The sequence below is a fragment of the Astyanax mexicanus genome, chromosome 24 (assembly GCF_023375975.1).
Source record: "Astyanax mexicanus isolate ESR-SI-001 chromosome 24, AstMex3_surface, whole genome shotgun sequence".
NCBI lineage: Eukaryota > Metazoa > Chordata > Actinopteri > Characiformes > Acestrorhamphidae > Astyanax > Astyanax mexicanus.
Window position 1 is genome coordinate 3,440,077 of NC_064431.1, and position 27,962 is coordinate 3,468,038.

The 27,962-nt window shown below is 36.2% G+C and overlaps 4 protein-coding genes across 4 annotated transcripts; 3 read left to right on the plus strand and 1 right to left on the minus strand.

Annotated features, from left to right (window-relative positions):
• Window positions 1-1,386: 1,386 nt before the first annotated feature.
• On the plus strand, window positions 1,387-5,121 carry pde12 (phosphodiesterase 12). The gene is made up of 3 exons (XM_022682234.2): window positions 1,387-2,790; window positions 3,429-3,507; window positions 3,985-5,121. Exons 1-3 carry the CDS (start codon window positions 1,516-1,518, stop codon window positions 4,419-4,421), a joined length of 1,791 nt encoding a protein of 596 aa, XP_022537955.2. The 5' UTR covers window positions 1,387-1,515; the 3' UTR covers window positions 4,422-5,121.
• Window positions 5,122-5,254: 133 nt separating this feature from the next.
• On the minus strand, window positions 5,255-14,041 carry LOC103029097 (ADP-ribosylation factor 4). Its single transcript, XM_022682235.2, has 6 exons — window positions 13,633-14,041; window positions 12,271-12,351; window positions 11,842-11,951; window positions 9,532-9,603; window positions 8,484-8,609; window positions 5,255-7,552 (listed from the first exon to the last, which is right to left on the minus strand). The coding sequence occupies exons 1-6, from the start codon at window positions 13,697-13,699 to the stop codon at window positions 7,466-7,468; spliced, it is 543 nt and encodes a 180-aa protein (XP_022537956.1). The 5' UTR covers window positions 13,700-14,041; the 3' UTR covers window positions 5,255-7,465.
• A 2,431-nt stretch (window positions 14,042-16,472) lies between these two features.
• Window positions 16,473-19,899, plus strand: LOC103037296 (ADP-ribosylation factor 4-like). The gene is made up of 6 exons (XM_007251474.3): window positions 16,473-16,626; window positions 17,584-17,664; window positions 17,791-17,900; window positions 18,017-18,088; window positions 18,194-18,319; window positions 19,500-19,899. The coding sequence occupies exons 1-6, from the start codon at window positions 16,560-16,562 to the stop codon at window positions 19,584-19,586; spliced, it is 543 nt and encodes a 180-aa protein (XP_007251536.1). The 5' UTR covers window positions 16,473-16,559; the 3' UTR covers window positions 19,587-19,899.
• A 2,489-nt stretch (window positions 19,900-22,388) lies between these two features.
• LOC103028776 (ADP-ribosylation factor 4-like) lies at window positions 22,389-27,686 on the plus strand. Its single transcript, XM_022682237.2, has 6 exons — window positions 22,389-22,517; window positions 22,865-22,945; window positions 23,486-23,595; window positions 24,984-25,055; window positions 25,155-25,280; window positions 26,272-27,686. Exons 1-6 carry the CDS (start codon window positions 22,451-22,453, stop codon window positions 26,356-26,358), a joined length of 543 nt encoding a protein of 180 aa, XP_022537958.2. The 5' UTR covers window positions 22,389-22,450; the 3' UTR covers window positions 26,359-27,686.
• The last annotated feature ends 276 nt before the right edge of the window (window positions 27,687-27,962 follow it).

A 27,962-nucleotide genomic window follows, 5' to 3' on the forward strand; every position in this document is an offset into this window, starting at 1 on the left:
CCTTTTTGTTTTTGCCGGTTTTCATTTATTTTTCCAGGTTTTCACTATTTATAAATAAAATAACAAAATTTTAAATAACGATTGTCTTAAAAAAAAAGCAAGATGGTTTAATGTTATTGATGATACACTGTTACAACCCTCTGTTGTGTCACCTAGTGGCAAATCTTGTATGTGCAACAGAGGCACATTTATGCAGTACGAACTATAAAAAACAATTAATATTAATATTTGTTTTTTTTTTTTGCCTGGAAATTTTCCATAGAAAAGAAAAATATTATCTATGACTAGACTAAATCTCTGTCTGGGAAACAGTTATCAAATGTTTAGGGCACTATTTTATTGTCAAGGATTATAGAAACCATCTATACTCTATACTTTGACTACAGGAAAAAAAATTATTATAGTACTGACTATGCTGCCTAGAAAACCATTCTTTTTTCAAACACCCCCATTATCCCCCCTATTTATGTTCTATCAAGCATTTTTTCTTGTTACATTAATAACCGTTATTCAACTGTGTTATGCTTGTAAAATAACCAGATATGTACGAGGCAGACACAGTAATAATACATCTATTCACAATGTTGATTTTAATAAATAAATAAATAAATAAATAAATAAATGCAATAATAGTAGAAAAATATAAAAAAATATATTTCCAAAGACTAAAAATCTAACAAAAATAATAACAATAGTTTTTTTTTTACATCTTCTTCAGTGGAAATGCACATAATCAACGTTTCAATAACAATAACAATTACAAACAGATTTATTTCTTATCATAATGACTACGATTATAAACTTTTTTAAGCATAAAAGAAAGCTTGTAATGAACATTGACCCAACTGTACAGTTCATTACAAAAAAATAGTTTATTGAATACCATGTGGCTTTGACTCCTAAAAAGAAAAGTAAAATTTTAGGTAAAATTTTGAATCATTTTCTGCCACCTAATTTTATCGGATGGAGACATGTTGTGACCATTATATAAAAAAAAGGGATGGTATAATAACCAAAAAAAAAATGCTGTTGTTTTTATTATTTTGACTGTTGCTTATTATTATAATTATTATTATTGTTGTCCGATAAAATTATGGGGTATAAGTTTATTGGAAATTTTATTTTGAATGTGGAGTAATCCTTTTAGGGGTCAAAGCAACATGGTATTCAATTTTATCAATTGATAAATTAATTTATTTTTTAATATCTAATAATTTATCATATAATACAGTTCACCCAGTTAAACGGGAATATTATGGGTTTCTTTTTTGTAATTATTATTATAATTATTATTAATACTAATATTATAACTACTACTACGTGGTACGTGGTGCACTTTCTAGGGAGCGAGAATTGATTTGAGACGTACCCGCCCTCACGCAGGGCGCGAGCGGGAGTTTCCGGTAGCGGGTAACTGTATGTGTGCATGGTAACTGGCTAAGCTAAGCTAAGCTAAGCTCAGCTCCGAGCCAGCGTTCTCTCTGTGTTTTACAGGGAATAACGAGTGACCCCCTGATGCTGAGGCACACGTTCCTGTCTCGGGTGCTTTATTTAAGCGTTAGGGACTGTAGTGTCGTGTTTAGACGCTTTTCTGAGAGGATGGAGCGCGCTGTGGTGAGATGTGTTCCCTGCGACCCCAAGCTCACCATCTCCTTCACTCTGAACGGCAGCCAGAAACACATGCTGAGGGACCAGACCGAGGAGCTGGGGAAGGTGCTGGCGCGGATTTCCAACGGGATTATTAAGTCAAAGAGCAAAGGGAAGAGGTCTAAGATCAGTAAAAGCAGTGAAGCAGCTGCTGAGAACCTCCCTGATCCTGTAGTTCGACTTTTTTTTAATGGAGACTCTGTGTCTGAGGACTCTATTAACTCTGAGGCATGGCTGGACGGTGCTGTGCTGCATGTGGGAGAAAACAAGTACAGAATTGAACGCAACCCTCCCAGTTTCACCACAGCAGAACTCCCAGCCTCCGTACTGTCAGGCTTCCCAGTTTGCCCCAGGCTGGAGATTGAGTTTGGGCATCTAAAGGACTGTAAGTTCACGTGGTACAAAGAAAGATCTCCTAATGCGCATGCCCAGCAGCAGGAGCAGCACCCTACTGAGTCCACTGAGTCTAGTGAGCTGGGTGGGTCTGAACTCAATACCTGCTGGCTGGAGGCAGGTAGTGAACGAGTGTACACTCCATCCAACCTCGATATAGGCTTGAAGCTAAAGCTGAAGTGCACTCCTGGAGACGGAAATGCCAGATATGGGCTAACCAAAGAACTAGTGACCCCAGAAGCCGTGGAGGCCGGCCCAGGAGTGTGCACCTTCGACAACAGGCACATGTACACCAGAAAGGTCACGGATGCCACCACAGTCAGGGTCGTGTCCTACAACATCCTCGCAGACATCTACGCCCAGACCGAGCTTTCCAAAACTGTCCTTTACCCTTACTGCGCACCCTACGCTCTGGGTTTGGACTATCGGCAAAGTCTGATCAAGAAGGAGCTTTCGGGGTACAACGCTGACATCGTTTGCCTTCAAGAAGTAGACAAGGGCGTCTTCAGTGATAGCCTGTGTCCTGCTCTTGATGCTTTCGGTATGGACGGTGTCTTCAGGGTAAAGGAGAAGCAGCACGAAGGGCTGGCGACGTTTTACAGAAGGTCCAAGTTCAGGCTTCTAGGCCAGCATGACGTAATGCTGAGCGAGGCCTTGACGACCGATGCTGTTCACAGTGCACTGCTGGAGAAGGTGTCCACCAACCCCACTTTAAAGGAGAAGGTGGTGCATAGGTCGACCACTTTGCAGGTACTAAAACGATCAACTGTGCTCAAAGACTACGAAGATGGTCTCCAAAAAGATGGTCCTCAAAAGTTGAAAAATGTTTGGTGTCAGACATTTCATTTATTATTTGTTTATATAATTTTATTTACCAATGCCAGACAAACACCATTTCCACAAGAAGTATACAGAAGCATTAAACGATAAAAAGGAGGGAAAGTAAGAAAGGATAGTTATACATTCTTTTACTCCCTCCCATAAATGGCTAGGGTATCATAAAATACATTTTATCATCATCACAAAAAGGTTAACACTTGGGAGCCTGTTTACATATGTTTTTTTTAATTACAGTGTATTATACAGTGTCAAAAACCACAAAAGCTGATAAGTCGCTCTGACAAAAACTTCGTAGTGCATTTATATTTAAGAGTGTAGTATATGTCCATATTGCTGTCTATAGAATGGCAATGCAACAATGCAATGCAAGGATCCAGTGCTTGTTAGCAACATTAGCATCACAGCACCAGAGCACACATGAAGACGTTACCCCCTGTTGGTTAAACTATGTCTTAAAGATTTCACAGTATGTCACATTATTGCATATAATGTCAGTGATATGATGAACCCAAATATACAGTTTTCAACAATTGATCTTTTTTTTGCAGGTCACTGTGCTTCAGTCAGTGGGTGATCCATCAAAGATTGTGTATGTCGGAAACACGCATCTCTACTGGCATCCCAAAGGTAACAAACCATCAATTATTGTAGAAAATTCACACTAGACCTCAAGCAGTTTGGACTGTGTGTCTCTCTCCACTCTTCCTCCAGACTCTGCTCCCTTGATTTACAAATGAAATGTAAAATTTACTGGTGATCAGTGATGGTTTGGAGAGACATGTCATCTGCTGGTGTTGATCCACTGTGTTTTATTATCAAGTCTAAAGTCAGTGCAGTTTTGTTTTCCCACAAAATCTTACAGCACTTCATGCTTCCCTCTGCTACTGACAACTTTTTGGAGATGTGGATTTCATTTTCCAGCAGGACTTGGCACACTGCCCACAATGCCAAAAATATACCATAAAATATATAAACGCTTAAAATTGATCACTCTGTGTGTAGTACATCTTTTTAATATGAGTTTCACATTTTGAACTTAATTACTGAAATAAAGTTACTTTGTTACAATGATATTCTAATTTTGTCTTCTTTTTTCGTCTTCAGGAAGCAATGTCCGCTTAATACAAGTGGCCGTGGCGCTTCAGCACCTGAAGAGAGTCACAGAAGAGCATCCTGGGACTTTGATCTTCTGTGGGGACTTTAACAGCACGCCCTCCTCAGGACTGTTCCAGCTGCTGAGTCAGGGCTCTGTACCAGAGAACCACAGTGACTGGGAATCTAATGGGCCGGAGGAGCTCATCCAGATGGAGCTTCTGAGCCCCTTCCAGCTGAACAGCGCGTGTGGAGAACCAGCCTACACTAACTACGTTGGAGGTTTCCATGGTTGTCTGGACTATATATTCATGGAGCCTCGGGCTCTTCAGGTGGAGCAGGTTATTCCCCTGCCCAGCCATCAGGAGGTCACCACCTACCAAGCGTTACCCAGCGTGGCTCACCCATCTGACCACATAGCTTTAGTGTGCGACCTCAAGTGGAAATAAGGCCACGCTGCAGTTTATCTAGGTCAGGCTTTGATGTGGAGTTTATCTACTGCTGTTTCATAGCAGGTTTATCTGATGAGGTGTCTGCTTTTATCGTTGAGTGTGTTTATGTGAACTCAATAATACATTTATAATCTGATTACTGCAGCTGATCTGATAGATGATTATGATAAGTAGCTATGGAAACAGTACATGCTTTGATTTGATTTCATCTGGAAAAAATCTAATAAATCTGAAAAAGAGCTGGATAATAAGACTGAAGGATTCAATCTTCTAGCAGAAGTTTGATCATATTGTGTCTCAGTTTGTTAAAAAAAAACTGTTTTACTTGATGTTCGTTGGCTGGCTGCAAATCAAAAATCCAATTGTTTTTCCCATTTGCTAAATACCAAAATTGGTGTAAACAGGTTGTTCAAATTATTGACAAACTCCAATGTTCTGCAGTAATCAGATTATTGAGTGCATGTAAACTCACTTCAGTCTCTTGAGTTGAGGTTTGAATTTTTGGTCGATGATTGGTAATTTATTATTAAGTCATTCATTATATATATAATATTACATAAGTACTGCAAATAGGCATTGTGAGAGCATGCTAATAAACCATCCTCTGCCATTTTTGACTTCATACAGGTTTGATCTTTGCAAATACAGAATAAATTGCAAAATTTAATTGCAAAATAAAGCACAATTCTGTTTTTAATGGGATGAGTGGCAACCTAGTCAGTGTGGATACACTATGAAGATGCTAGGACTAGTTTTATGTGTACACAAACATATAAATATAAGGGAATTGACTTAATATAGAGATAAGCACAAAATAAAACAAACACATCTTTGTCACAATAATAAGATTTTTTTATTTCCTGCGTTATTAAAAATCATACATGGGCCAGTAAAATAAAGAAAGCTGAGTAGGATTGCAAATGCCTGAAACTGACCACTTAAGTATCAAAGTATCAAAGCTGACATATTTAAACTCTGCTGACCTTAAATGAACCTGTAGGGAAATGAGATGCCTCACTGACAAATACACACACACACACACACACACTCGCATAGGCAGGTATTAAGGCACCTGTTATAGACACAGATACAGGTAAAGCCTGTTCATTTACAAACATGGACAAAATCAAACAAGCTGAAGGAGTGAATCAATAAAAAATGTAATTTAAACACTTTTTACTCAAACTGACAGCAATTAGCCAGTACATGCTTTTTCATTTTTCTACTGGTAGGACATGTAAACTTAAAAGTCCAAATCCAAGGGTGCGTCCCAATTTCATATGAAGTACTAAAAACATGGTTTTAAAAAGACATGATCAAATCACAACCAACTCTAAATGTTGAGTGCTCAATAAATATATATAAATATATTTTTTGTCTTTAGAAGAAAGACAAAATACATATAGGGCCCCATTTTTTGCTATCTATTGCACATCCGACAATTACGGATCACATAGCTGGATTTAGGGTGTGTCGTTGTGTCTTTGGTATTGTGAGGGTGTCAAAAGAATGCCTTGTGCATGTACTAAATCTCTAAATTAAATCATGGGTGTGGTTAATTTTGGGCGTAACATAACATAAACCAATCAGTGTTCCAGTTGTCATTCCCTTTAAGAGCCAGGTGAGCTCTGACTTTGGCGCGTTCGTATCTTAACAGCGCGGCGCTTTTGTGCGTCTCAGCAGAGACAGATACTGAGCTGCTCGTTCACGCTGTAAAGATACACCAGCAGCTCTTTTAAGGGAACAGTAATGTCATTTTATTCTTTATTTTGTTTATTGTGGAGTTAAAAAGTCAGGTTTGTGCTCTGCAACACATCCGCATGTGTGTGTGTTTAATAAGCGGAGGTGTATACAAAGCACTGGGAGCACCTGTAGGAATGAACTCTGATGATTGACTGTTGTCAGGGTTTGTTAGGAGCTCCTGTTTTTTTTCACCTAAAAAATATAGAAACACGCCAGAAATTTACCTGAACACACCTTCCTTCCAGACCACCACGCCCATCAGTGTAGATTTATTCAGATGCTATTTTAACAGCGTAGATGCAAGGTGTGAAATTAGACTGTTGACGGGGTGTAAGATAGGAATAAGCATCAGGATGAGTCTATTTAATTTAACATATCTGGCATTTGGACTAAGGTTTAACTTCAACGCATCCATAATGTATTATATTCTTGTTTATTAGTATCACAAGTTGGATCACTGACATCTGGTGGCTTAATTTTAGAAAATATTGTTTAATATTCTAATATATATAGCAGAAACAGTATTGTGCAGCCCTAAATGCAGCGCAACTGTAACACAACAGATTATTATTAGATGAAGTCATACCACTACAGAGTCTACCCATCAGCTATATTGACTTTTTCACTGCATTGTTTGTAAAGTTGTAAACAGGCACAACATGGGCAGGACCCCAACTGCACACATAACTGTGTCCCCAACAATAAAAATAAATCTGATTAGAACAATGCTGCTGAGTGTGTGTGTCTAAGCAGAGCCAAAGGTTCTATTACTTTGTGCTTTGTCTTAAATTTAGTCTAAAATCCTTAAAAAAAAAAAAAAAGACTCAGCCCAGAAAAAAGTTATGCAAAAGCTACTGTTATACTGAGACGAATACATAAAAATAAATGGAATGACGAAAGCAAAAGCAAGTGTTTGTACAAATATAAATATGATCCCAAGTTTGACTAAATGAAGAGCTTGACGATAGATAATAAAGCCTATCATTTTATATGTATCTGTACCTTTTACGCCAAATATTCCTCTACAAGCAAACAAACAAAACTTTTGAAGCTTTAATTTGGATCAAATTAAAACAGGCACGCTAAATCATGCCCTGTATAAATGATTGAGGAAATTTAAGTCAGTCAGACCAATGCAAAACATTTAAAACAAAAAAAAAAATATGAAAGAAATGCACTGTCAAAATTGCCTCAGTGGCAGATTTGGTAACCATCAGCTCAAGTATACGGCAATATGTCCCATTTCTCTGTCAGTTTTGTTGATAATGTCCTTTGTTGGATCATAGAGACTCTGCTGTTTAGCGTTTGGAGAGCTGCTCAGAAAGCCAGTCCAGTCCTTCATACAGACCTGTTCCCTGAGTGGCACAGGTCGCCTGAACATACCACTGCAGAAACCAATGAAAAAACAAATCATCAGTTTTAAGCCATTGCCTAATCTAACCTTAAATCAGTAATACAAGTTAAAAAAACAAATACGCCAGGCAGCAGCAGAGAGAAGCTTACTAAGATATTACTAGTGCATCTCAAACAATTAGAATATCACAAAGTTACTTCAGTAATTCAGTTCAAAATGTGAAACTCATATATTACAAAGGTGTATTAAACACAGAGTGATCTATTTTAAACATTTATTTATTTTATTGTTGATAATTATGGCTTACAACCAAAGAAACAAACAAAAATCAGTGTCTCAGAAAATTAGAATATTATATAAGACCAATCGGTACTTTTGGCAGTGTGGGCAGTGTGCCAAATCCTGCTGGAAAATGAAATCTGCATCTCTATAAAAGTTGTCAGTAGCAGAGGGAAGCTGTAAGATATGAAGTGCTGTAAGATTTTGTGGGAAAACAAAACTGCACTGACTTTAGACTTGATAATAAAACACAGTGGATCAACACCAGCAGATGACAGACATGACTCTCCAAACCATCACTGATCATCAGTAAATTTTACATTTCATTTTAAAAAATCAAGGGATCAGAGTCTGGAGGAAGAGTGGAGAGACACACAGTCCAAACTGCTCCAGGTCTAGTGTGAAGTTTCCACCAATCAGTGATGGTTTGGAGACATGTCATCTGCTGGTGTTGATCCACTGTGTTATATCAAGTCCACTGATGTGGATTTCATTTTCCAGCAGGACTTGGCACACTGTCCTCACTGCCAAAAATACCAATTGGTCTTATATGTATTTTTTCTGAGATACTGATTATTGGGTTTTTGTTGGCTCTAGACAGGTCATAACAGTGGTGTCTGTTTTTTCATTGGTTTGAAGTGGTCTTTAACCACCCTAATTTTTGTGTCTTTTTTCATACTCACAGTTCTGCTCCTGAGCGCCTGCAGACCCAGTTTGTCGGTCATCTCGCTGATAGGCATGGCATTGGGCAAGTCTTGTTTGTTTGCGAAAACAAGCAGAACCGCATCTCGGAGCTCATCTTCTTGAAGCTGTTCCAGACAGAAATATTTAAAGAGGAGACATTAAAAGAAAAAAAATTACCCATCTCATTTGGAGCAGCTCTGTTGATTATATACAGTGATTTTTAAAGGCTTGATTAAAAAGGTCCAATTATTTTACTATGAAGCTCTCGTCTGCATGTGAGCCTTGTAGAAGTTTAATTTCCAACTAAATTACTTTATACTGCAACCTAATAAAACATCTATACATTTATACAATAAATATTTCAGAATAGTGCTAATAAAGAATAGTTGCTCATATATACACTGCCTGGCCAAAAAACAATTCTACACCTGGATTTAAGTAAGTAAATGATGTGTTGGTTGGTTGATGCTGCAGTTGGTCTGCAGGTTTAGGTTCGGCAACAGTATGTGCTGAAAGAATGGGGTCAGCTGACTACCTGAATATACTGAATATAGACCAGGTTATTCCATTAAAATTTTTTTTTTCTTCCCTGATAGCACAGCCATATTTCAAGATGATAATCAGGATTCATGGTGCTGGAATTGTGAAAGAGTTCAGAGTTCAGGGAGCATGAGATCATCATTTATCATTTTCACACATGGATTGAGAGAGAGTTCACCACAGAGTCCAGATCTTAATCTCATTGAGAATCTTTGGGATGTGCTGGATGGAGAAGAGCTGCTTTGTGCAGTGGTTGGTCAGACTCTACCATCATCAATGCTGCTGCAAGATCTTGGTGAAAAATTAATCCAGCAACACTGGATTGAAAAACCTTGTGACACTGCAGAAGCTTACTGAAATAATGCCACAGTGAATGCGTGACGCAATCAAAGCTAAAGGCGGCCCAACCAAATATTAGTGTGTGACTTTTTTTTTTTGTGGCCAGGCAGTGTATAAGTTAAAGGTAAACGAGTCACACTTGTGATGAGGTGGGTGTGTCTTACTAACCATCTTCTGCAGCTCCTCAGCAGCTTCCTGTGCACGCTCACGATCATTACTGTCTACAACAAAGATGAGACCCTGCAAAGGACAGATAGACAGACAATGATGAGCACCAAACCACAAGCAAGAAAACATTCTGACTTGAATAAAGGTCAAGAAACATCCACAGATTTCCAGCAACTATTTAAAAACCCTGCCAGTAAAGCAACAAAGCTACAGTGGCTTGCAAAAGTATTCATACCCCTTGAACCTTTCAATTTCTTTCACGGCAAAAAAAAAAAAACTACAAAATTAAATGTTTTATTGAGATTTTAAGTGATAAACCAACACAAAGTAGTACATACTTGTGAAGTAAAGTGTTTTTAACATATTAATAAAATAAAATCTGAAAAAACGTGACATGCAAAAGTATTAAGCCCCCTATATCAATACTTAGTAGAGCCACCTTCCACTGCAATCACAGCTGCATGTCTTTTGGGGTTTGTCTTTACCAGATTTCCCTTATAATCTTAATAAAATAAAGTTGTGGTTTGAGTTTGTGGCTGTAAGGTGACAAAATGTGAAAACGTTCAAGGGGTTTGAATACTTTTGCCAACCACTGTACATAACTTTTATTATTATTCTTATTATGACATAAATGTATGCACATGTTCTGCACTACTCTGAATGAAAGCAACAGTTTAGTCGCTGTTAATTGGCTATATCACCACTTGCACACAGGCAGTGCAGCTGAATGCAGTCTAATGTAATGCACATATCTGGTGCACCTCAGGCTGAGAGTGCTGAAAAGATTTTACACTATTACAGTCCCGTTCCCCCTCAGCCTGGCCTAAACACCCACATCCCGACCACAGATAAGGGCCAGACTGCACTCAACAAAGATACCATCTACACAGGCTAGACTGCATTTGATTTGCCTACTGTGTTTTACAGCCAATACAGCAGAAATCATTTAATCAGTACTTTGTTCAGTATAAAAAGCACATTATAGCAGTTATAGCAGGGCTCTAAGTGTCACCCTGTACAATTCAACAATCATGACAAGTTCACTCGGCCTCCTCCCACAGCTGCTGTTCCAGCATGTTAGCTCAGACTCGTTAACCAAACTCATTCAGAGATGGACATGGAAGGATGGAGAGATACCAGGATAGAAGAGGAAGGCAGACAAGCTTTCAGTGTAGGAACGCAAACCTCTAGTCTACTGTCTATAACAATACTGCCTGTGTGCTGAAAAAGAGCATTAAAATAATACTTTAGTGCTCAAAATCAGGAAAATTTAATATTTTCCACAGGTCATCAAATCAAATAGCATTTAAGTTTGAAAAATATAGTTCATATATTTATTAATTATTCTAAATTATTACAAGGTTATATCAAACGACAGTTTTATACAATAATCTAAACCAACATTTACATTACTGGCTATGATGATATTTTCTTGTATTGTTATTTTATTGTTATTGTGATGAATGATACACATTTCAAAATACATTGTGGATTCGTTCAGTACTTAAAAAAAACAGTGTAAAAAGTGACAGTAAAATTAGTCTTTTTTACTTTAAGTGCATGATGAAGTGCATCGCATTTTGAACAAAAATCACTGACTTTAAATAACAGTAGAATTTAAATATGGTGTTTTTAAAAGGTCTCAATGTTTTAATTTTGCTGTGGTTTCTCTAGTATGAATGAACGCCCTTGTGAGCCGTTTTTTTGGTTTAGGCTGTTTGAGTTCGGTGAACGATTAGTGGGCGGGTAAGTACGACAGGATTTTGGCTCTTGCTCTTGAATATTCATGACATGCGAATGTATTATATCTGATTAGCTAACAGCACTGTGAAGCTCCCTCCACAACTCTGCAGTGGCCGGTCGCAATCCAAGGTGGGCGGGGCCATGAATCCTCCTAATTCATGGGTTGGTGTCAACCTGTTTCAAAAAGATTCTAAAAGATTCAAAAAGTTCTAAATGCTTTCTAGCAAATTGACACATTTAAGAATCTGCTGCTACTAATGCATTTAGTCTGTAATAAATATTAAATAATAAACATTGTTTACTGTGAACCTAGCCTTTTTTATCTTAAACTGACACAGATCTTTTCAGGGCTGTGCCAACATAATAAATCTGATCTTTTCAAATCAGAGATATCTTTTGTATTTGATTCTATACATCAGATACATATTGGCTGACTCAAATATGTTAGAAAACTCTTAGAACAGGTGTACATAAATTCATTAGTAAGCGTACAAATATAGTAAAAATGAACTAGAATGTCTCATTTTGAGGAAAGTAGATGGTTCTTTTACTGTAGAAAAAGATTACCTGTGTGTTTTGGAAGTAGTGCCTCCAAAGAGGTCTGATCTTATCCTGGCCACCCACATCCCACACAGTGAAAGAAATGTTCTTGTACTCGACAGTCTCAACATTAAAGCCTGCAGAAAAAAAACACATGAGCACAGAAGATTTATTTTAATCAGGTTGTCTGTGATTTACCCAGTTATCTTTTAATTTCAGAGCAACCCATTAAAATCCATTTTGAGAATCAGCATCAGAAACTGGATTCCAGTCAGCTGAGGTTTAACTCTGTGTTGACTAACTAAAAGCATGGTAAACACATGCACTGTGTGTTTTAGTAAGGGTGTGAGTACAAACTGGTTAGCAGTGCTGATAGGGGCTTTAAAAGCATTAAACCTGATATAAAAAACTACAAAGCAATGCATGTTAGTATTGAAGTACCACAGATATACAAACCTATGGTGGGGATAGTTGTGACTATTTCTCCGAGTTTAAGTTTGTACAGGATGGTGGTCTTTCCAGCAGCGTCAAGGCCAACTGCAAGAAAAGAGAAAGACAATAAAATATTAAAATACTGCTCTGCTTCCCAGTTTCTAATTTGGCCATTTGCACTTTTTTTCAAGCAGTTTAAAGATTAATGGCTGTGTGATGAGTTATTTTCAGGGCACAGCAAATTTTCAGTGTTATACAAGCAGTTCACTGAATACCTTACATTATATCAAAATGTCAAATCAAGCAAAATAACTTAGTTAAAAATAGCTATTTTTCTTTATTTAGGTAGCTAGGTAAACTAGCTTAGCTAACTCAGCTAAATATATAGTATAGATAGATTAGCTTTTAACTATGGTGTAAAACAATACTATTAGTCATTTCTAGAATGCAGTGTGCACTCCAAAGTTTTTTACGCACATACTTACAACATTTTTAGTGATACTAAAATATTGTTTTATGTATGCATGTTTTTTTTTTTCGCGAAATAGGCAGAACTGGCCAATAATAGGGTTGCAACTGATAATAGGGTGATGCACGATGATTTTTTTTATTAATCAAAAGCCACATAAACAAATAAATGAGGAACATAAAAAAAGCAAACAAAACACTAGTAGGGGAAGAAAAAAAATTACCTAGCAATTTCCAGCCTTTCGATTTGTTGATACAGGTACAGTTTGGATGTACAGTTCAATTTTGAAGATCATGAACAATGGGGTGGTCTTTTTAACTTAACATTTATGAATATAAAATTTAGCTAATGTTATAATTAAGTTAATAACATAATATTGATCTCTCCTTTGCTTTAAAAAGTTTTAAAATCAACTAAAACATGCCCCAGGTATGTTAGAGACCTTGCCTCCTCCACCTTCAGTTTGAGGATGCCCCACAGATGCTTAATACGGTTTAGATGTGAAGACATTCTTGACCAGTTCAGCACCTTTTTACCCTCTGTTTCTTTAGGAAGGCAGTAACGTCGTTTTTGGGCTATTTTGGGGTCGTTTATCATGTTGAAATAACGTACTGCTCTGTGGACTAGTTTATAATTGGGCCATATAATTTAGTGTTGAGTTATTTTGAGGGTACAGTAAATGTACAGTGTTATAAAAAGTGTAAAATCGAGCAATAATCGAGAGTACTTTAGCTGTGCCTGTAAAATAGCTATTTTAATGTATATATGTAACAGCTAGGTAAGTTAGCTTTAAATAAAAAAAATTAAATTAGTTAGATAAAGGCAACTTAGGTTAGCTAGCGAGTTAGCTTAGCATAGCTTAGCTAACTACTTCCAAGAAACTTGCCCTCAAACCCTGAGCTTTTTTACAGACTTACCCATCAGAATTCTCATCTGTTTTTTCCCGAAAAGCCGAGAAAACACGCTGGAAATGGTGAGCCCCATCCTGGCCCTGGTTAATCTGGTGAACAGCGGGGTTTAGCTGGAGTTTCTGGGCTGTATTTGTGGAGTTCTGGGTGGAGGAGGAGCAGGTCGCAGCAGGCGGCTAACAGCAGCTCACAGATCCACCATCCAGCAGCTCACAGGCTGTTTAATCAGAACCAGCGGAACCGGGAGCAGAATTAGCCGCGTCTACAGAATCAAACCACGGTGCACACGCTCTCCTTCCCTCAGAGAAACACTCCCAGAGCTCAGTTTAATCCAGAAAACCAGCAGACCAGCACAACCAGCAGCAGCACTTCAGTCCCTCTCCGTTTCTGCTCCACGTCACACTCTTACTTTGCTGCCGGCTTACGTCACACGTGCCACATCACTAGCCCCTTCACTGAGTGGATTTCAGCTTTATCAACCCTAAAACAACCCCCCCCCCCCCTTAAAATTATTGTGATTTTTTTAAATGTCCAATTGTCTATTTTTTAGCTTAGGTACACTATATAAAAAATAGACAAAATACCAAACTACTAAAAAGTTACACCACAATCACATACAAGTGCATCTCAAAAAATATAGAATAGAATATCACCGAAAAGTTGCTTTATTTCAATAATTCAGTTCAAAATGTGAAACTCACATATTATATAAATGTATTTTAAGCGTGTATTCCCTTTATTGTTGATAATTATGGCTTACAGCAAATGAAACCCCAAAAAACAGCGTCTTAGAAAATCAGACTATTATGTAAGATCAGTTGGTACTTTTGGTAGTGTGGGCAGTGTGCCAATTCAAATCCTGCTGGAAAATGAAATCTAGCATTGACAAACAAAATCATCCAAGATGAATTAAAACACAGTCAAAATGGACTTACAAGCTAAACAAAACACATACTGACAACACATCTCATTCATCAACCAGCAAATTTAACTCTTTCTTATACTGTATGGTGAACACCGTTTTTGTTTAAGAGACTTCATAAACAAAATAAATTCAACAAGAAATACATTAAAATAGTGTTTACCAACTACTAAATTTTAATTTGTGCAAAAGGTGTTTCCGGAAGAGCATAATCAGATTCATAGTGAAGTAACACCTTTACATTATATATCTACTCTCCAATTGCTTTATTGGAAAAATATTTAGCTAGAGCCTTTCATAAATTCTGAATTATTCTGAATAAGAACATAAAACGTTATCTGTAGTCTTAAATTGTTTATATGAGAGGATATTTCCAGAGTTGTCAGAAATATTTCTGTGAACCTACTTTGGATCAAATACTCATAAAAAATCTCTGCTCCACACATTTACAAAGTCAAACAGCGCTGTTGACGTAATTTCCGCTCTGTAACGTGCACACTCAACTCTGCTCTGCTGGAGGAATCCTCGCGCTCAGACCCAGCACATCAACCTGCATTTAGACACGCCCACCTACACACACACACACACACACACACACACACACACACACACACACACACACACACACACACACACACACAGACAGTTACATAACATTATTGTGCTACAAATGAGGATAAATCATTACAGAGTAATGGATAATATGCAGTCTAATAATAACACAGTATTGAGTATTTTTGTTTATTATTTGTGTTGTAGTCATCGTTAAGGCTTTGTTTTGTTGTTATAATTATGATAACAGTATTATTAATATATTATAGTGTCTAAAATAAAAAAAACGCTCTGTGTACAGTTTTTTGTTTTTGTTTATTAATTTCCATGTCTTTAATGTTGTTGCCATTATTTCGTATTCTTCTTCTTCTTTTTATTATTATTATTATTATTATTATTATTATTATTATTATTATTATTATTATTATTATTATTATTAATAAAGTATTCTTAACAGGACTCACAGCCTTTAGTAGATTATGCTACAGTGTCCTAAATAAACACTTTTACTGCTATATTTACTGTTGTTGTTAATTTATCATTATTATAATTTGGTATACATTGATGTTGATACACATCTGCTTTTCTTCTACTACTACTACTACTATTACTACTATTACTACTACTACTACTACTATTACTACTACTACTACTACTACTACTATTACTACTACTACTACTACTACTACTACTACTAATAATAATAATAATAATAATAATAGATTATCACGTTGTAGTATCAGTGCATAACTTTAGTTCTGCTGTTGTTTAACTTTATAATATTTTATTTTATTGTTATTACTTTTTTATTTGTGTTTATTTATGTGTTATGGTATTATAGTAATGTAATAATGTTTTTTATATATAATACCATAACACATAAATAAACACAAATAAAAAAGTAACAACAATAAAATAAAACATTATAAAGTTAAACTGGCATAATTTTGTCAATATTGTAATTTTGTCAATGCAGGTGCATTATCGCCCTTGTTATAACATTCATATTATTGTAATAAATATGACATAATTATTGTAATAACGTTAGTATTATTAGCATGATTAGTTATTGCAGTATGTCCTGTATTATCTTTTTTTATAAAATAAACTTTTCTATAGTTATTAGTGTAGTAGATTTATGATAGTGATAAAGTAAGTATATTAGATATTTATGAATGGGTATAATCTGATTATTATAATTATTATCTGGTTACTGTTATTGTTGTAAATGTGAAAATTACTTTCGGCCACGTCATTCCGCTCGCGCTGGATTTAGGAGTTGCGCTTCCTCCAGCGGAGCAGCGCGCGCGTGTACACCTGTACAGAGTGGAAGTGACGTCTGTAGATCTGTGTATTTAAAGGCGCTCGTGCGCTGTTTGAGCTTCAGAGCGCGAGCAGAAGCAGCAGCGCGTGATCATCAGCTCAGATCCAGCAGTGTCTCAAAGACTCTCTCAGCTTCAGCATGGGCAACTTCATCACCTCCCTCCTCTCCAGACTGATAGAGAAAAAGCAGATGCGCCTCCTGATGGGTGAGAGACAAGATACTTATCTACAGTGATGTGTTTTATTAATCTGTAATAAGTGACTCTATATATGTATATTACACTGTATTGACAGTGTATACTCATTCTAGTCCACTAATATTAACTGCATTAAAGTTTGTACTCAATTAATAATGACTAAACATTAAAAAAACACCAGTCAAAAGTTTGGACACCTTTTCTTATTCAATGTTTTTCTTTATTTCATTTACTTTCTACATTGCACATTAATATTATAGACATGAAAACAATTAAGAGACACATATAGGATTATTTCTAAAATAAAAAAAAAGTGATTTAAGGTGAACGTGAAGGAAAAGCAGCAACAATTGTTCAGCACCAGGAACTCCTTCCTTCAAGATGCTGAGAAAACTATTCCAGGTGACTCTTCCTCATGAAGACACTGAGATTAAAATACTTCTGCATGTGTTTCTGTATAGCTTTAATATAGTCTTCAATAATACATTTACAATGTAAAAATCATAATAAGAAAGAAAACACATAAAATGAGAAGAGGTGTGTCCCAACGTTTGACTGCTTTTCCTTTACGCTGTGCTCCAGCTCCATTCCAGGGGATTGTGGAATTTTGCATGAAATTATATTAATTTTGGCCTTTTTCTCAGTTTTTTTGTGTTGTTCATGTACATAACAAACATGTGTAATTGCAATAATTTATATATAATTAACAACAATAGGGACAAAGCTATGCTTGTAGCATACTACTACTAGTACTACAAATATAGCAGTTCAGGGGAACTGTGGAAGTCCATTCATCCAGCAGGTTTAACGTGTCATCTGGTCATAAATAAATCCATTGCTATGAAAAAAAGAGATTTGCTTTAGAAAAAAGGAATTTGTTCAGTTTAGAAAATGAATACAATATTCCTGTAAATCGATTCATTTTACTTCAACAATTTACTAATCATTTACTCGTTATTCTCACAGTCGGTCTGGATGCAGCAGGGAAAACCACCATCCTCTACAAACTTAAACTAGGGGAAGTCGTCACTACAATCCCCACTCTTGGTAAGATTTGCAGAACCTGTAGTAAAACCACACAAAAGTAATTCTCCATATCAAGAAAGTGAATGTTTATTTCTACATAGGACAAAGATTTTAGGCACTGATAACCACTATTTTTGCTGTATCCAGGTTTTAATGTGGAGACGGTCGAGTACAAGAACATCTCCTTCACCGTGTGGGACGTGGGCGGCCAAGATATCATCAGACGCCTCTGGAGGCACTACTATCACAACACTAGCGTAAGTGAACTTACCAGACTTGCATTCATCCACATTCTTCCTACATCTTTTTTAAAGCTTTGTGTTTAGATGTTTACAGTGTAACTGAACCTGGTGGTGATCTATGTAATCTACAGGGCCTGATCTTTGTGTTGGACAGTAACGATCCCGAGCGAATCGAACAAGCCTCTACAGAGCTAAACACAATGGTAGATCCATCACTGATGTTTATTGATTTTGCTGCAGATTTGTGAACGTTTAGTTTTTTTCAAGAGCATCGTTTATATTCTTCTATTTTATCTTCTTTATTTTAGCTTCAGGAAGATGAGCTGAGGGACGCTGTCGTGTTGGTTCTGGCAAACAAACAGGATTTACCCAATTCTATGTCAGTCCAGGAGATAACAGAGAAGCTGGGGTTGCATAGGCTAAAAGGAAAAACTGTGAGTATCTCATAATTACAGCAATACTTGCACTCATTGTCAGAAAAGATGGTTACAGAAATACAGTAGTTGCACCCAGAAGGAAGTGTCGGACTGCAGGGCTGTTTGGAAAGAGGCTAGAAGTTACCAGGAAAAATAACTTTAGATAAAAGATTTATACTGATACTGGGAACTCTTGGTTGTATTTATATAGTCACATATACAAAAATTATTGTAGACATCTGTATTATAAAATGTGTCGAGTCCACTTGTTTTCTATTGGCTTTTGGCTCAAACTTTTTTACATACTGGGTTTGTTCCCCAGTTTCTGACCTTCACCCTCAGTGTGTAGTCATTCCCCCAGGTTACCGTATGTAATTCTGAAGACCATATATTATGATAAACTGCCTGGCCTCTATGTTGTAGGCTGTAAGAGCAAGCATGACATTTAAAATTACCTTATAGTTTTTGCATAATAACTAAAAGGTTTTTAATTGTCACAATTTTCTCCCTAATTTACACAGCCAATTACCCAGCTCACTCATTAGGACTCACCCTATCACTAGTGATGCCCCAACACACCAGGAGGGTGAAGACTAGCACACGCCTCCTCCTCAGATACATGTGAAGTCAGACTCCGCCTCTTTTTGAGCTGCTGCTGATGCTGTAGCATTGCCGAGTAGCATCGCAGCACTAACACTCGGAGGAAAGCGCAGCGACTCAGTTCTGATACATCAGCTCACAGACACAGCCTTGTGCTGATCCACATCACCCTAGGAGTAATGAGGGGAAAGAGCGCCATCTACTGTACCCACCCAGAGAGAGCAAGATCAATTGTGCTCTCTCACGGCTCTGGTAGCCGATTGCAAGCTGCCTGAACAGGATTTACAAAAAAGTGATTTGCAAACCCTCAGGCACTATGTTAGGACTTCCAGGTTAAAAACCTGGTTTAATCTAGTGCTAATCTGCACCATGTGTCCCAGTTTTTGAGCACACCGGTTTTAATGAATGCATTCATTAGAAAACTGCTTCATACTGTTTACCTCCATGTAAACCAATAGTAACCCATCTTTACTGATTTCTCTCTCTCTCTCTCTCTCTCTCTCTCTCTCTCTCTCTCTCTCTCTCCCTCTTTCTCTCTCTCTCTCTTTCTCTCTGTCTCTCTCTCTCTGACTCTCGATCTGTCTCTCTCTCTTTTCAGTGGAATATCCAGCCGACCTGTGCAATCAACGGAACGGGCATATATGAAGGACTGGACTGGCTATCAGATAAACTCTCCAAAAAATAAGACCATATAGGTCTTTATAGGCACTTTGTTAATCATACTGTATACTGCACTTTATATATACATACAAACACACTTGATTTTAAGTTATATTTTATGATAAATGTTTTGGAATTGTCTTCATGTGCACCATTTCTTTCAAGCTTTTGTATTTTAAATATATATATATTTTTTTTATGCATTGTCTGTGTGTCTTACCTTCATTAATGTAAAATATTCAGCACTATGCTGTTTAATAATGCCTTAATAAATAGTTCTGAATGTATGTTTAATGTATTTCTCTTGTGATTGCCAAAAAATAAACGATGTATAATTTTTTTTAAAAAGAGTTTCTGTGGCTTCTGTTGTTCAAACTAAATAAAATGCGCTGAAACAACCACACCCACATCTCTGAAATAGAAAAAAATATATTACTTTGCCCGCACAAACACGCATGAATGAATGCATTTAGAAGCTCCAAAAAATAAAATGCAATAAAAAACTGTATTTTACATTTACTTTTACTTCATTGCAGACAGTATAAATCTACTATACACAGTAATGTTTTAATGTTTTTCTGCTTAACATAAAATAAATACATTTTTGCAATTTAAGCCTGCTGGAAGCGCTCAAACCCAGAGCACTGAGAATGACATAACACACACACACACACTAACATAACATTACTGTACCACAAATGATGACAAATCATTCCATATTTAAACAATAATACACTCAAGGGTCGTGCTATAACGTGTAATATTGGCACTGCAGGCCGAGTTCTGTAGATCAGCGTGACAGATCAGCAACCTCGAGTGTATTTTTATTTTGAATTTTGAATTTTATTGCTGTTTATTGAAAGATTTTAAGTTAAAAAGGATAGGAAAATAGGATCTGTTTGATTATAAAAACTCCATGATTTAAAATAGTTCCATTGCTGCTCTGCTTATGCTGCATCATTGCTAGGTTACCTGTATGTGGTGGAGTAATACATGGAGAGCTTCAGTTATAGTGCATTACCGGCTGATAATGGAACTCGAAGAACACATCTCAGCCAATCACATTGCAGGGTTGGAACTGAATGTGGTATAGTAAAGGGTAATGTAGCCTAATATTTATTATTAGTATATTATTTGTGTTATAGTATTATGACATTGCTGTTTTTAAAAAATATATATAAAAATATGATAAAAAAATAAAATATGAAAATAATAACAATAATTTTTATCATTTGGTATTATTCCTTAAACTTTATTATGACTTTTATGTTATTGGTATCATAGAATTCTAATAACACTATTTTTATTCTTGGTAAAATTAGGGGTGCGCCGCATATTCAGCAACCAAAATTATTTGAACAAAAATGACTAAAGAAGCAGTTTTTTTTTTAATGATGCGATTTAACCTTTTTTTTTTTAAGAATTCTTAATGAAACTTTATGATTGGAACAGAGCACTCACTGTCTAAAAAACAAAATGTATTTTTTTGGAGAGCATGGGAGTCATTTACAGACCTCTAGCCATATACCTTATAGTATAAATTGTTTTGACAGAATAAGATGAGTATTGTTTTCTTATTGGTTGCTTGGTTTTCTTTTTTTTTACTTACTTACCTTTTTACACTTGCTTAAAATCTGATGCTTTGACTTATTTTTGTTTTGTGATTCATTTTTGTTTTTGTTTTAATTGGGTGGGGGTGTCATGATAGTAAATCTGTAAATATATTTTATTAAATAAAGTAAAAGACAAAGGGATGGTTAGACAAAACAAGGTCAACATCGGTAAACAGCAGCAACAAAGAGATAACATACCAGAGTAGAGGAACAGTCCATAGGTCAAAACACGGCATGGAAATATCAGAGTTCAGGCAAAAATCAAGGTCAAAACGAGAGAGTAACACAGGCAATGGAAAAACACGCTGTACAAGGACAAACATTCAATACTCAGCAAAGAGTACGAGCAAATAAGCCCCTTATATAGGGCTAGTATTCAGGTGACCTGTTTCCTGGAAGTGTCATGTGGTGTGTCATGTGATCGAGATTGGGTGTGATGTCAGTGTGTGGTGCATTCTGGGCAATATAGTCCGGAAACTACAGATCGCAGGCAGAGCTGAGTGTGATGGGGGGTGTTCTCTTTTATAATGTCCTTGCGATTTTTGTATATGATGTGCTTTTGTGAAAAGAAAAAGATAATTAAATAATTGGGGAAAAAATCAGTGTTTAATATATATTTGAAATTTCAGTTTTTTATTAAGTGTTTCCTTTAAAAATAAAATTATGCAGTTATATAAACAATGTGGCAAAATAAATAATAAATAAAAAGCTTTTTAAAAGCTCTGTTCAGTGATTTTATTGGTTTCGGTTTCAGGCAAAGTCATGTATGTTGGTGCATCTCTGTTTAAACTGTGACTGGCATAACCTGTGATTACAACAACATTAATATCATTGTTATAATATGCAGAATATTGGTACATGTTAGTGTTAATAATGCTTAAAATTATTATTATTACTAGTGTTACTAACATGGATATTACTGGCGTAAGTTTTTATCTCTGTTATAAAAACATTCCTTTGCAAACATTGCAATAGTCATTAGTGTAATAGGTGTATGTTAGTGATAACACAGTAAGTATTGGCTGTTATTAGGGATATTAGATTTTTATAAATGAATATAATCTGCCACGTCATTCCGCTCGCGCTGGATTCAGGAGTTGAGCTTCCTCCAGCAGAGCAGCGCGCGCGTGTACATCTGTACAGAGTGGAAGTGACGTTTGCAGGTAAGTGTATTTAAAGGCGCTCGTGCGCTCCAGAGCGCGAGCAGAAGCAGCAGAAACAGCGCGTGATCATCAGCTCAGATCCAGCAGTTCCTCACAGACCCTCTCAGCTCAGCATGGGCAACTTCATCACCTCCCTCCTCTCTAGACTGATAGAGAAAAAGCAGATGCGCCTCCTGATGGGTGAGAGACAAGATACTTATCTACAGTTACTCTAATGTGCTTTATTATTGTGTAATAAATTACTGTATATGTGTACTATATACTGTATAGTCCAACAGCCATAGCCATTAATAATTAACCTTTATTTTTACTAGTGATTACACTGAGGGTAACCCTCATTTACAGTGCAGCCGAGCATTTACAGATTAAAACGAATTAAAAACATTTATATAAGAAATTAGAAATAATAAGTAAATTAAATAATTCAATTTTAAAATAAACATTTAATATAGATGAATGCATATATACATATAACTTAAGCATTTTACTTCAGCAATTTACTAATCATTTACTTGTTATTCTCATAGTTGGTCTGGATGCAGCAGGGAAAACCACCATCCTTTACAAACTCAAACTGGGGGAAGTCGTCTCAACAATCCCCACTATTGGTAAGATAAGATCCATCACTGATTGGTGGAAATTTCACACTAGACCTCGAGCAGTTTGGACTGTGTGTCTCTCCACTCTTCCTCCAGACTCTGCTCCCTTGATTTCCTTTAAATGAAATGTAAAATTTACTGATGATCAGTGATGGTTTGTTTGTCATCTGCTGGTGTTGATCCACTGTGTTTTATTATCAAGTCTAAAGTCAGTGCAGTTTTGTTTTTCCGGAAAATCTTACAGCACTTCATGCTTCCCTCTGCTACTGACAACTTTTATGGAGATGCAGATTTCAGCAGGACTTGGCACATTGTCCACACTGCCAAAAGTACCAATTGGTCTTAATAATATACACATTTTTTATTGTCTGTAAGCCATAATAATCAACAATAAAATAAATTAATATATATATATATATATATATATATATATATATATATATATATATATATATATATATATATATATATATATATTTGAATGATATTCAAATTTTTTGAGATGCACTAGCATTAGACACTGTTCAAAATGATCACTGCTGTATCCAGGTTTTAACGTGGAGACGGTCGAGTATAAGAACGTCTCCTTTATAGTGTGGGATGTGGGCAGCCAGCAGCTCACCAGAGGCCTGTGGAAGCACTACTATAAAAACACTAACGTAAGTGGACCAACCAGGAGAATATTAATGTATCTAGACCTCAGTCACTTTAGCTGCACCCATTGCTGGCACAGATCCTAAGAGCTGGTTAACCTTCCCTTGGGTATTCAGTTATATTTTATACACTGTAAGTCGGATTGAATTTACTTTTAAAAAATTGAGGAAACCGGTTGCCTTAAAAAAGTTAAGTAATGAGTAATGAAAACTTAAGTTAGCCTAACTTAGAACAACAAGTTATTACAACTAAAGGGGACATTGATTTAACTTTTATATTTTTGTTATACTGCAAGACCAGATATGTAGCGTTTACTTTTTTTTAAAGGCAATAGGTTTGCTCAAATTAGCATAAATTAAAACATCAAGTTATTACAACTAAAAGGGAAGTTGATTTATTTGTAAGGTAGCTCAGGGTGAATCACTACACACTGATGGTGAGTGTTAGTCAGAAACTGTTGGACACACCCAGTATGCAAATAGATTGTGAGAGAAGCCAATGGAAAAGAAGCTGCCAATGACAACAGACTAAACTCAGATATTATGAGTTGGTTTAACTCAAATATCCCGTTTGAATAGTACAGTATATGCGCCCACAAATGTTCAGCTAACTCAAAATAGTTGAGTATTGTTTAGAAATATCCAATTTTATGTAAAACAGACTTAAATCATTTGAGTTCAAACAACGTATGGGTTTATAGTGTATAATGGCATACTGCCTGGCCACGTTGTTGTAGGTCATAAGAGCAAGTTACCATTGACTTTACTACACAGTGTGACTTCTAGCTGGCTGAGAACTGCCTTTCAGTAACTATGCAGTGTCTCTGCTGTCTGTCTTTTACTGTCAATTCTATAATTTTACAGTACTTCATTGTGCTGTACTAAAGACCTCAAACATTTAAATCACATTGTTTTTGTAAGGAATAATATTAATATTTATTATTTAATACTAGTATAATTATTAATAAAAAAGCAACAATACCCTAATTCATTTAGAGTAAATTGCTATTTGGATTATACAGTAATAGTGAATAAGTGAATAACTCTTATTTTACAATTCTTTGTTAGCAACTTTTTTGATGAAAATTTACGTAAAAATACAAAAAAAATCGCATTTTGCAGTGTTTAGAGTGTAGACATACTTTAAAATTTAAATACTTTAATTTTATGTTTAGGTATCGGTTTCTTTTCTGTTTATATTTATTGTTTTTTATATGTATGAACCTTCCCCTTTTCTATACATTATATATATTTTGTTCCCTGCCCTGATTAAAATGTTAAAATTGTAAATTAAAAGAATATAATTATATGAGAATACAGTATATTTTAGAAGAAAGGGAAGAGCAGGTGTCTACAGTGTAACTGAACCCGGTGATGATCTATCTGTTCTACAGGGCCTGATCTTTGTGGTGGACAGTAACGATCCTGAGCGAATCGATGAAGCCTCCGAAGTGCTGAAGTTGATGGTAGATCCACCACTGATGTTGATTTTTTAAATGCAAATTTTTGTTTTTGTTGAAGAGCATCGTTTATATTCTTCTTTTTTTGAATCTTCTTCGTTTTAGCTTCAGGACGATGAGCTGAGGGACGCTGTCCTGCTGGTTCTGGCAAACAAACAGGATTTACCCAATTCTATGCCAGTCCAGGAGATAACAGAGAAACTGGGGTTACACACTCTGAAGGGAACAACTGTGAGTTCAGCATAGATATCATAACCACTGATCTGTAGCATCATCATTTATTTTCTTATAGTATGAGCTGGCAGTTAATCAGCTTAGACATGTTTAGTATATAAAATTCTTCTTCTTTTCTTTAAATAGATGCTGCACTAACATTTCTAAAAAATTCTAGACTTAAGCCCTATGCGGATGGTATTAGTTTCTCAGGGGGATGTCTGTAAAAAATATTTCACACTTCTACTCAGTGATAAAACTCCTTCATCCGGACTGCAAAAAAAACAGGAGGACCAGTGAGTTTTTTTAGGTTTTCTCTGTCACATGACATCACGGCGTTCAGTAGCTCCTCCATTTCCACTCGCTGTTGTGTTTTTTTAATATGGATCTCTATGAAAACGAGCACCCAAAGTGTAATCACGGTGTGCGGCAGTGGGCAAATAGCTATTTTATTAAACGTGAGGAGATGAAACTCAGAGATGTGCGTCCGGACGGGACTAAAATTACTGGAGGACCACGGAGTTCAGTGCAGAAAACAGTAGATAATCTAGCCTGTAATTTTCTCAGAGGACGTCTGAGAAAAACACGTACATGGTTGTTCCGGACGGGAATAAAATCACAGAGGATAAAAACTCCCCATAAAAGAGAAAATCACCCCAGAAGCCCCTGAGAAACTAATGATCCCACCTTGATAGAGCTTTAGGCTACAGTTACACAGAAAACAGGAAAAGTCGGCCAAGTTCAATTTATTTTAGTTGTATAAATATGTTTAAAACAACTAAACGTCTAAACAGTTCACACTTCTAAACCAACGTGCAAGTGCAAATGAGTAATGTGTAACATGACCTGCTTTTTTATAGATAAAACAATTAAAATCAATCGAAATTTCCCTTTTTTTAAGCTTTTTATTTTTATTTGACACTACAACACTGCCCTACTGTGGTTTTTTTTTTATATTTACTTTAATATTCAATATTTGTTCACTCTCTCTTTCTCTCTCTTTTTTCAGTGGAATATCCAGCCGACCTGTGCAACCAGTGGAACAGGCCTATATGAAGGACTGGACTGGCTATCAGATAAACTCTCAGAAAAATGAGATAGTAAAGTAGAATCACCTTATAGGGCTTTATATGCACTTTCTTAATTATACTGTATACTGCACTATAATGTGTATTTATGTATACTGAATACCAGGGTTCATACATTTTTAACCAATACGTTTCCATGATTTTCCATGCCTTTAAGACACATTCTCATGACCATATGCATGAAAGCAGTGCAGACATGGACAACAAAACCAAAAAAACTAAAACTATAATTGATATTGATTATAGTAGGTCTTAAAAGAATCTGACACACAACCTTCAATAATAAAATGTGTGTCAGATCCAGGAAGCTCCACTGTTCAGGGATAAATTTCTGAATTAACTCTGAGCTGACGTATTTGTTACCTCAAAATATTTTTTTTTCCCATCGAGAAACTGAAACACAAAAGATTTGTAGACCAAATTTCCACGACTTTTCCAAAACTTTCTGGGTATGCTACCTTTTATAGGTTTTTCATGACCGTACAAACCCTGGAACACTGAAATACTGTATATAGAATTACCTTTGAATGCACTTTCTCTATTTTAAATATAATTATTTTGTTAATTGTACATTTTTATTTACATGAATGTATTCCTAATGTTACTTACTGTGCTGTTCAATGCCTTAATGAATGTATTTCTCTTGTGAATGCCAAAAATGAAACGATGCAGGACTTTTTAAAAAGGCTTTTCAGATTAAAATGCACTGAAACAGAAACACAACACCCTCATCTCTGAAATGCTGAACTCAAACCATTTAGAAGCTCAAAAAGCGCAGACAATATGAACAAAATATATTTCATGTGTTGTCTGATCAACTTTATACCGTACCAGTCAAAAGTTTGGACACACCTCTTCTTCTCATTCAATGTGTTTTCTTCTTTTTATGATTTTTCACATAGTAATTATTATTATTTTTAAAATAATTTTATTTCTAATTTTTCCCATTTTCTCCACAATTTACACGGCCAATTACCCAACTCACTCACTAGGACTCCCCCTATCACTAGTGATGCCCCAAGAAACCAGGAGGGTGAAGACTAACACATGCTTCCTCCGATACATGTGAAGTCAGACTCCGCCTCTTTTTTTGAGCTGCTGCTGATGCTGCAGCACTGCCGAGCAGCATCACAGCACTAACACTTGGAGGAAAGCGCAGCAACTCGGTTCTGATACATCAGCTCACAGACGCCCTGTGCTGCAGACATCACTGTAGGAGTGATGTGGGGAGAGAGCGCCATCTACCCACCCGGAGGGAGCAGGGCAAATTTTGCTCCCTCTGAGCGCCGCCAGCTTGATGGCAAAGCTGCATGAGTGGGGGTTCAAACCTGCGCTTTTGACTTTAATTTAATATTAAAGACTATATTAAAGCTATACAGGAACACTGAATGCTGAATTATTTAGTAAACAGAAAGTGTTAAATAAACCAGAATTATATTATAGAAATTCCAATCCTGAATATTTATTTACAGTTAAATCGAAGAAAAAAAAAACAATCTTCATGATGAGCGACATGTAATGTGTGTCAAACACTACAGCACTGACTTACACACTTCAATACAGAACATTAGTGGTTATGGCTTTGACAGGAAAAAAAAGGAAAATAAAATAA

Bases quoted from the DNA above. Each gene is read 5' to 3' on its own strand.
- pde12 (XM_022682234.2), top strand. From the start codon at position 1,516: ATGCTGAGGCACACGTTCCTGTCTCGGGTGCTTTATTTAAGCGTTAGG. The intron at 2,791-3,428 runs GTACTAAAACGA...TTTTTTTTGCAG, and splicing joins ATAGGTCGACCACTTTGCAG to GTCACTGTGCTTCAGTCAGT. The intron at 3,508-3,984 runs GTAACAAACCAT...TTTCGTCTTCAG, and splicing joins TCTCTACTGGCATCCCAAAG to GAAGCAATGTCCGCTTAATA.
- LOC103029097 (XM_022682235.2), bottom strand. From the start codon at position 13,699: ATGGGGCTCACCATTTCCAGCGTGTTTTCTCGGCTTTTCGGGAAAAAA. The intron at 12,352-13,632 runs GTAAGTCTGTAA...CTTTTCTTGCAG, and splicing joins ACAGATGAGAATTCTGATGG to TTGGCCTTGACGCTGCTGGA. The intron at 8,610-9,531 runs GTTAGTAAGACA...TGTCTGGAACAG, and splicing joins CTGAGGAGCTGCAGAAGATG to CTTCAAGAAGATGAGCTCCG.
- LOC103037296 (XM_007251474.3), top strand. From the start codon at position 16,560: ATGGGCAACTTCATCACCTCCCTCCTCTCCAGACTGATAGAGAAAAAG. The intron at 16,627-17,583 runs GTGAGAGACAAG...TTATTCTCACAG, and splicing joins GCAGATGCGCCTCCTGATGG to TCGGTCTGGATGCAGCAGGG. The intron at 18,320-19,499 runs GTGAGTATCTCA...CTCTCTTTTCAG, and splicing joins ATAGGCTAAAAGGAAAAACT to TGGAATATCCAGCCGACCTG.
- LOC103028776 (XM_022682237.2), top strand. From the start codon at position 22,451: ATGGGCAACTTCATCACCTCCCTCCTCTCTAGACTGATAGAGAAAAAG. The intron at 22,518-22,864 runs GTGAGAGACAAG...TTATTCTCATAG, and splicing joins GCAGATGCGCCTCCTGATGG to TTGGTCTGGATGCAGCAGGG. The intron at 25,056-25,154 runs GTAGATCCACCA...TCTTCGTTTTAG, and splicing joins CCGAAGTGCTGAAGTTGATG to CTTCAGGACGATGAGCTGAG.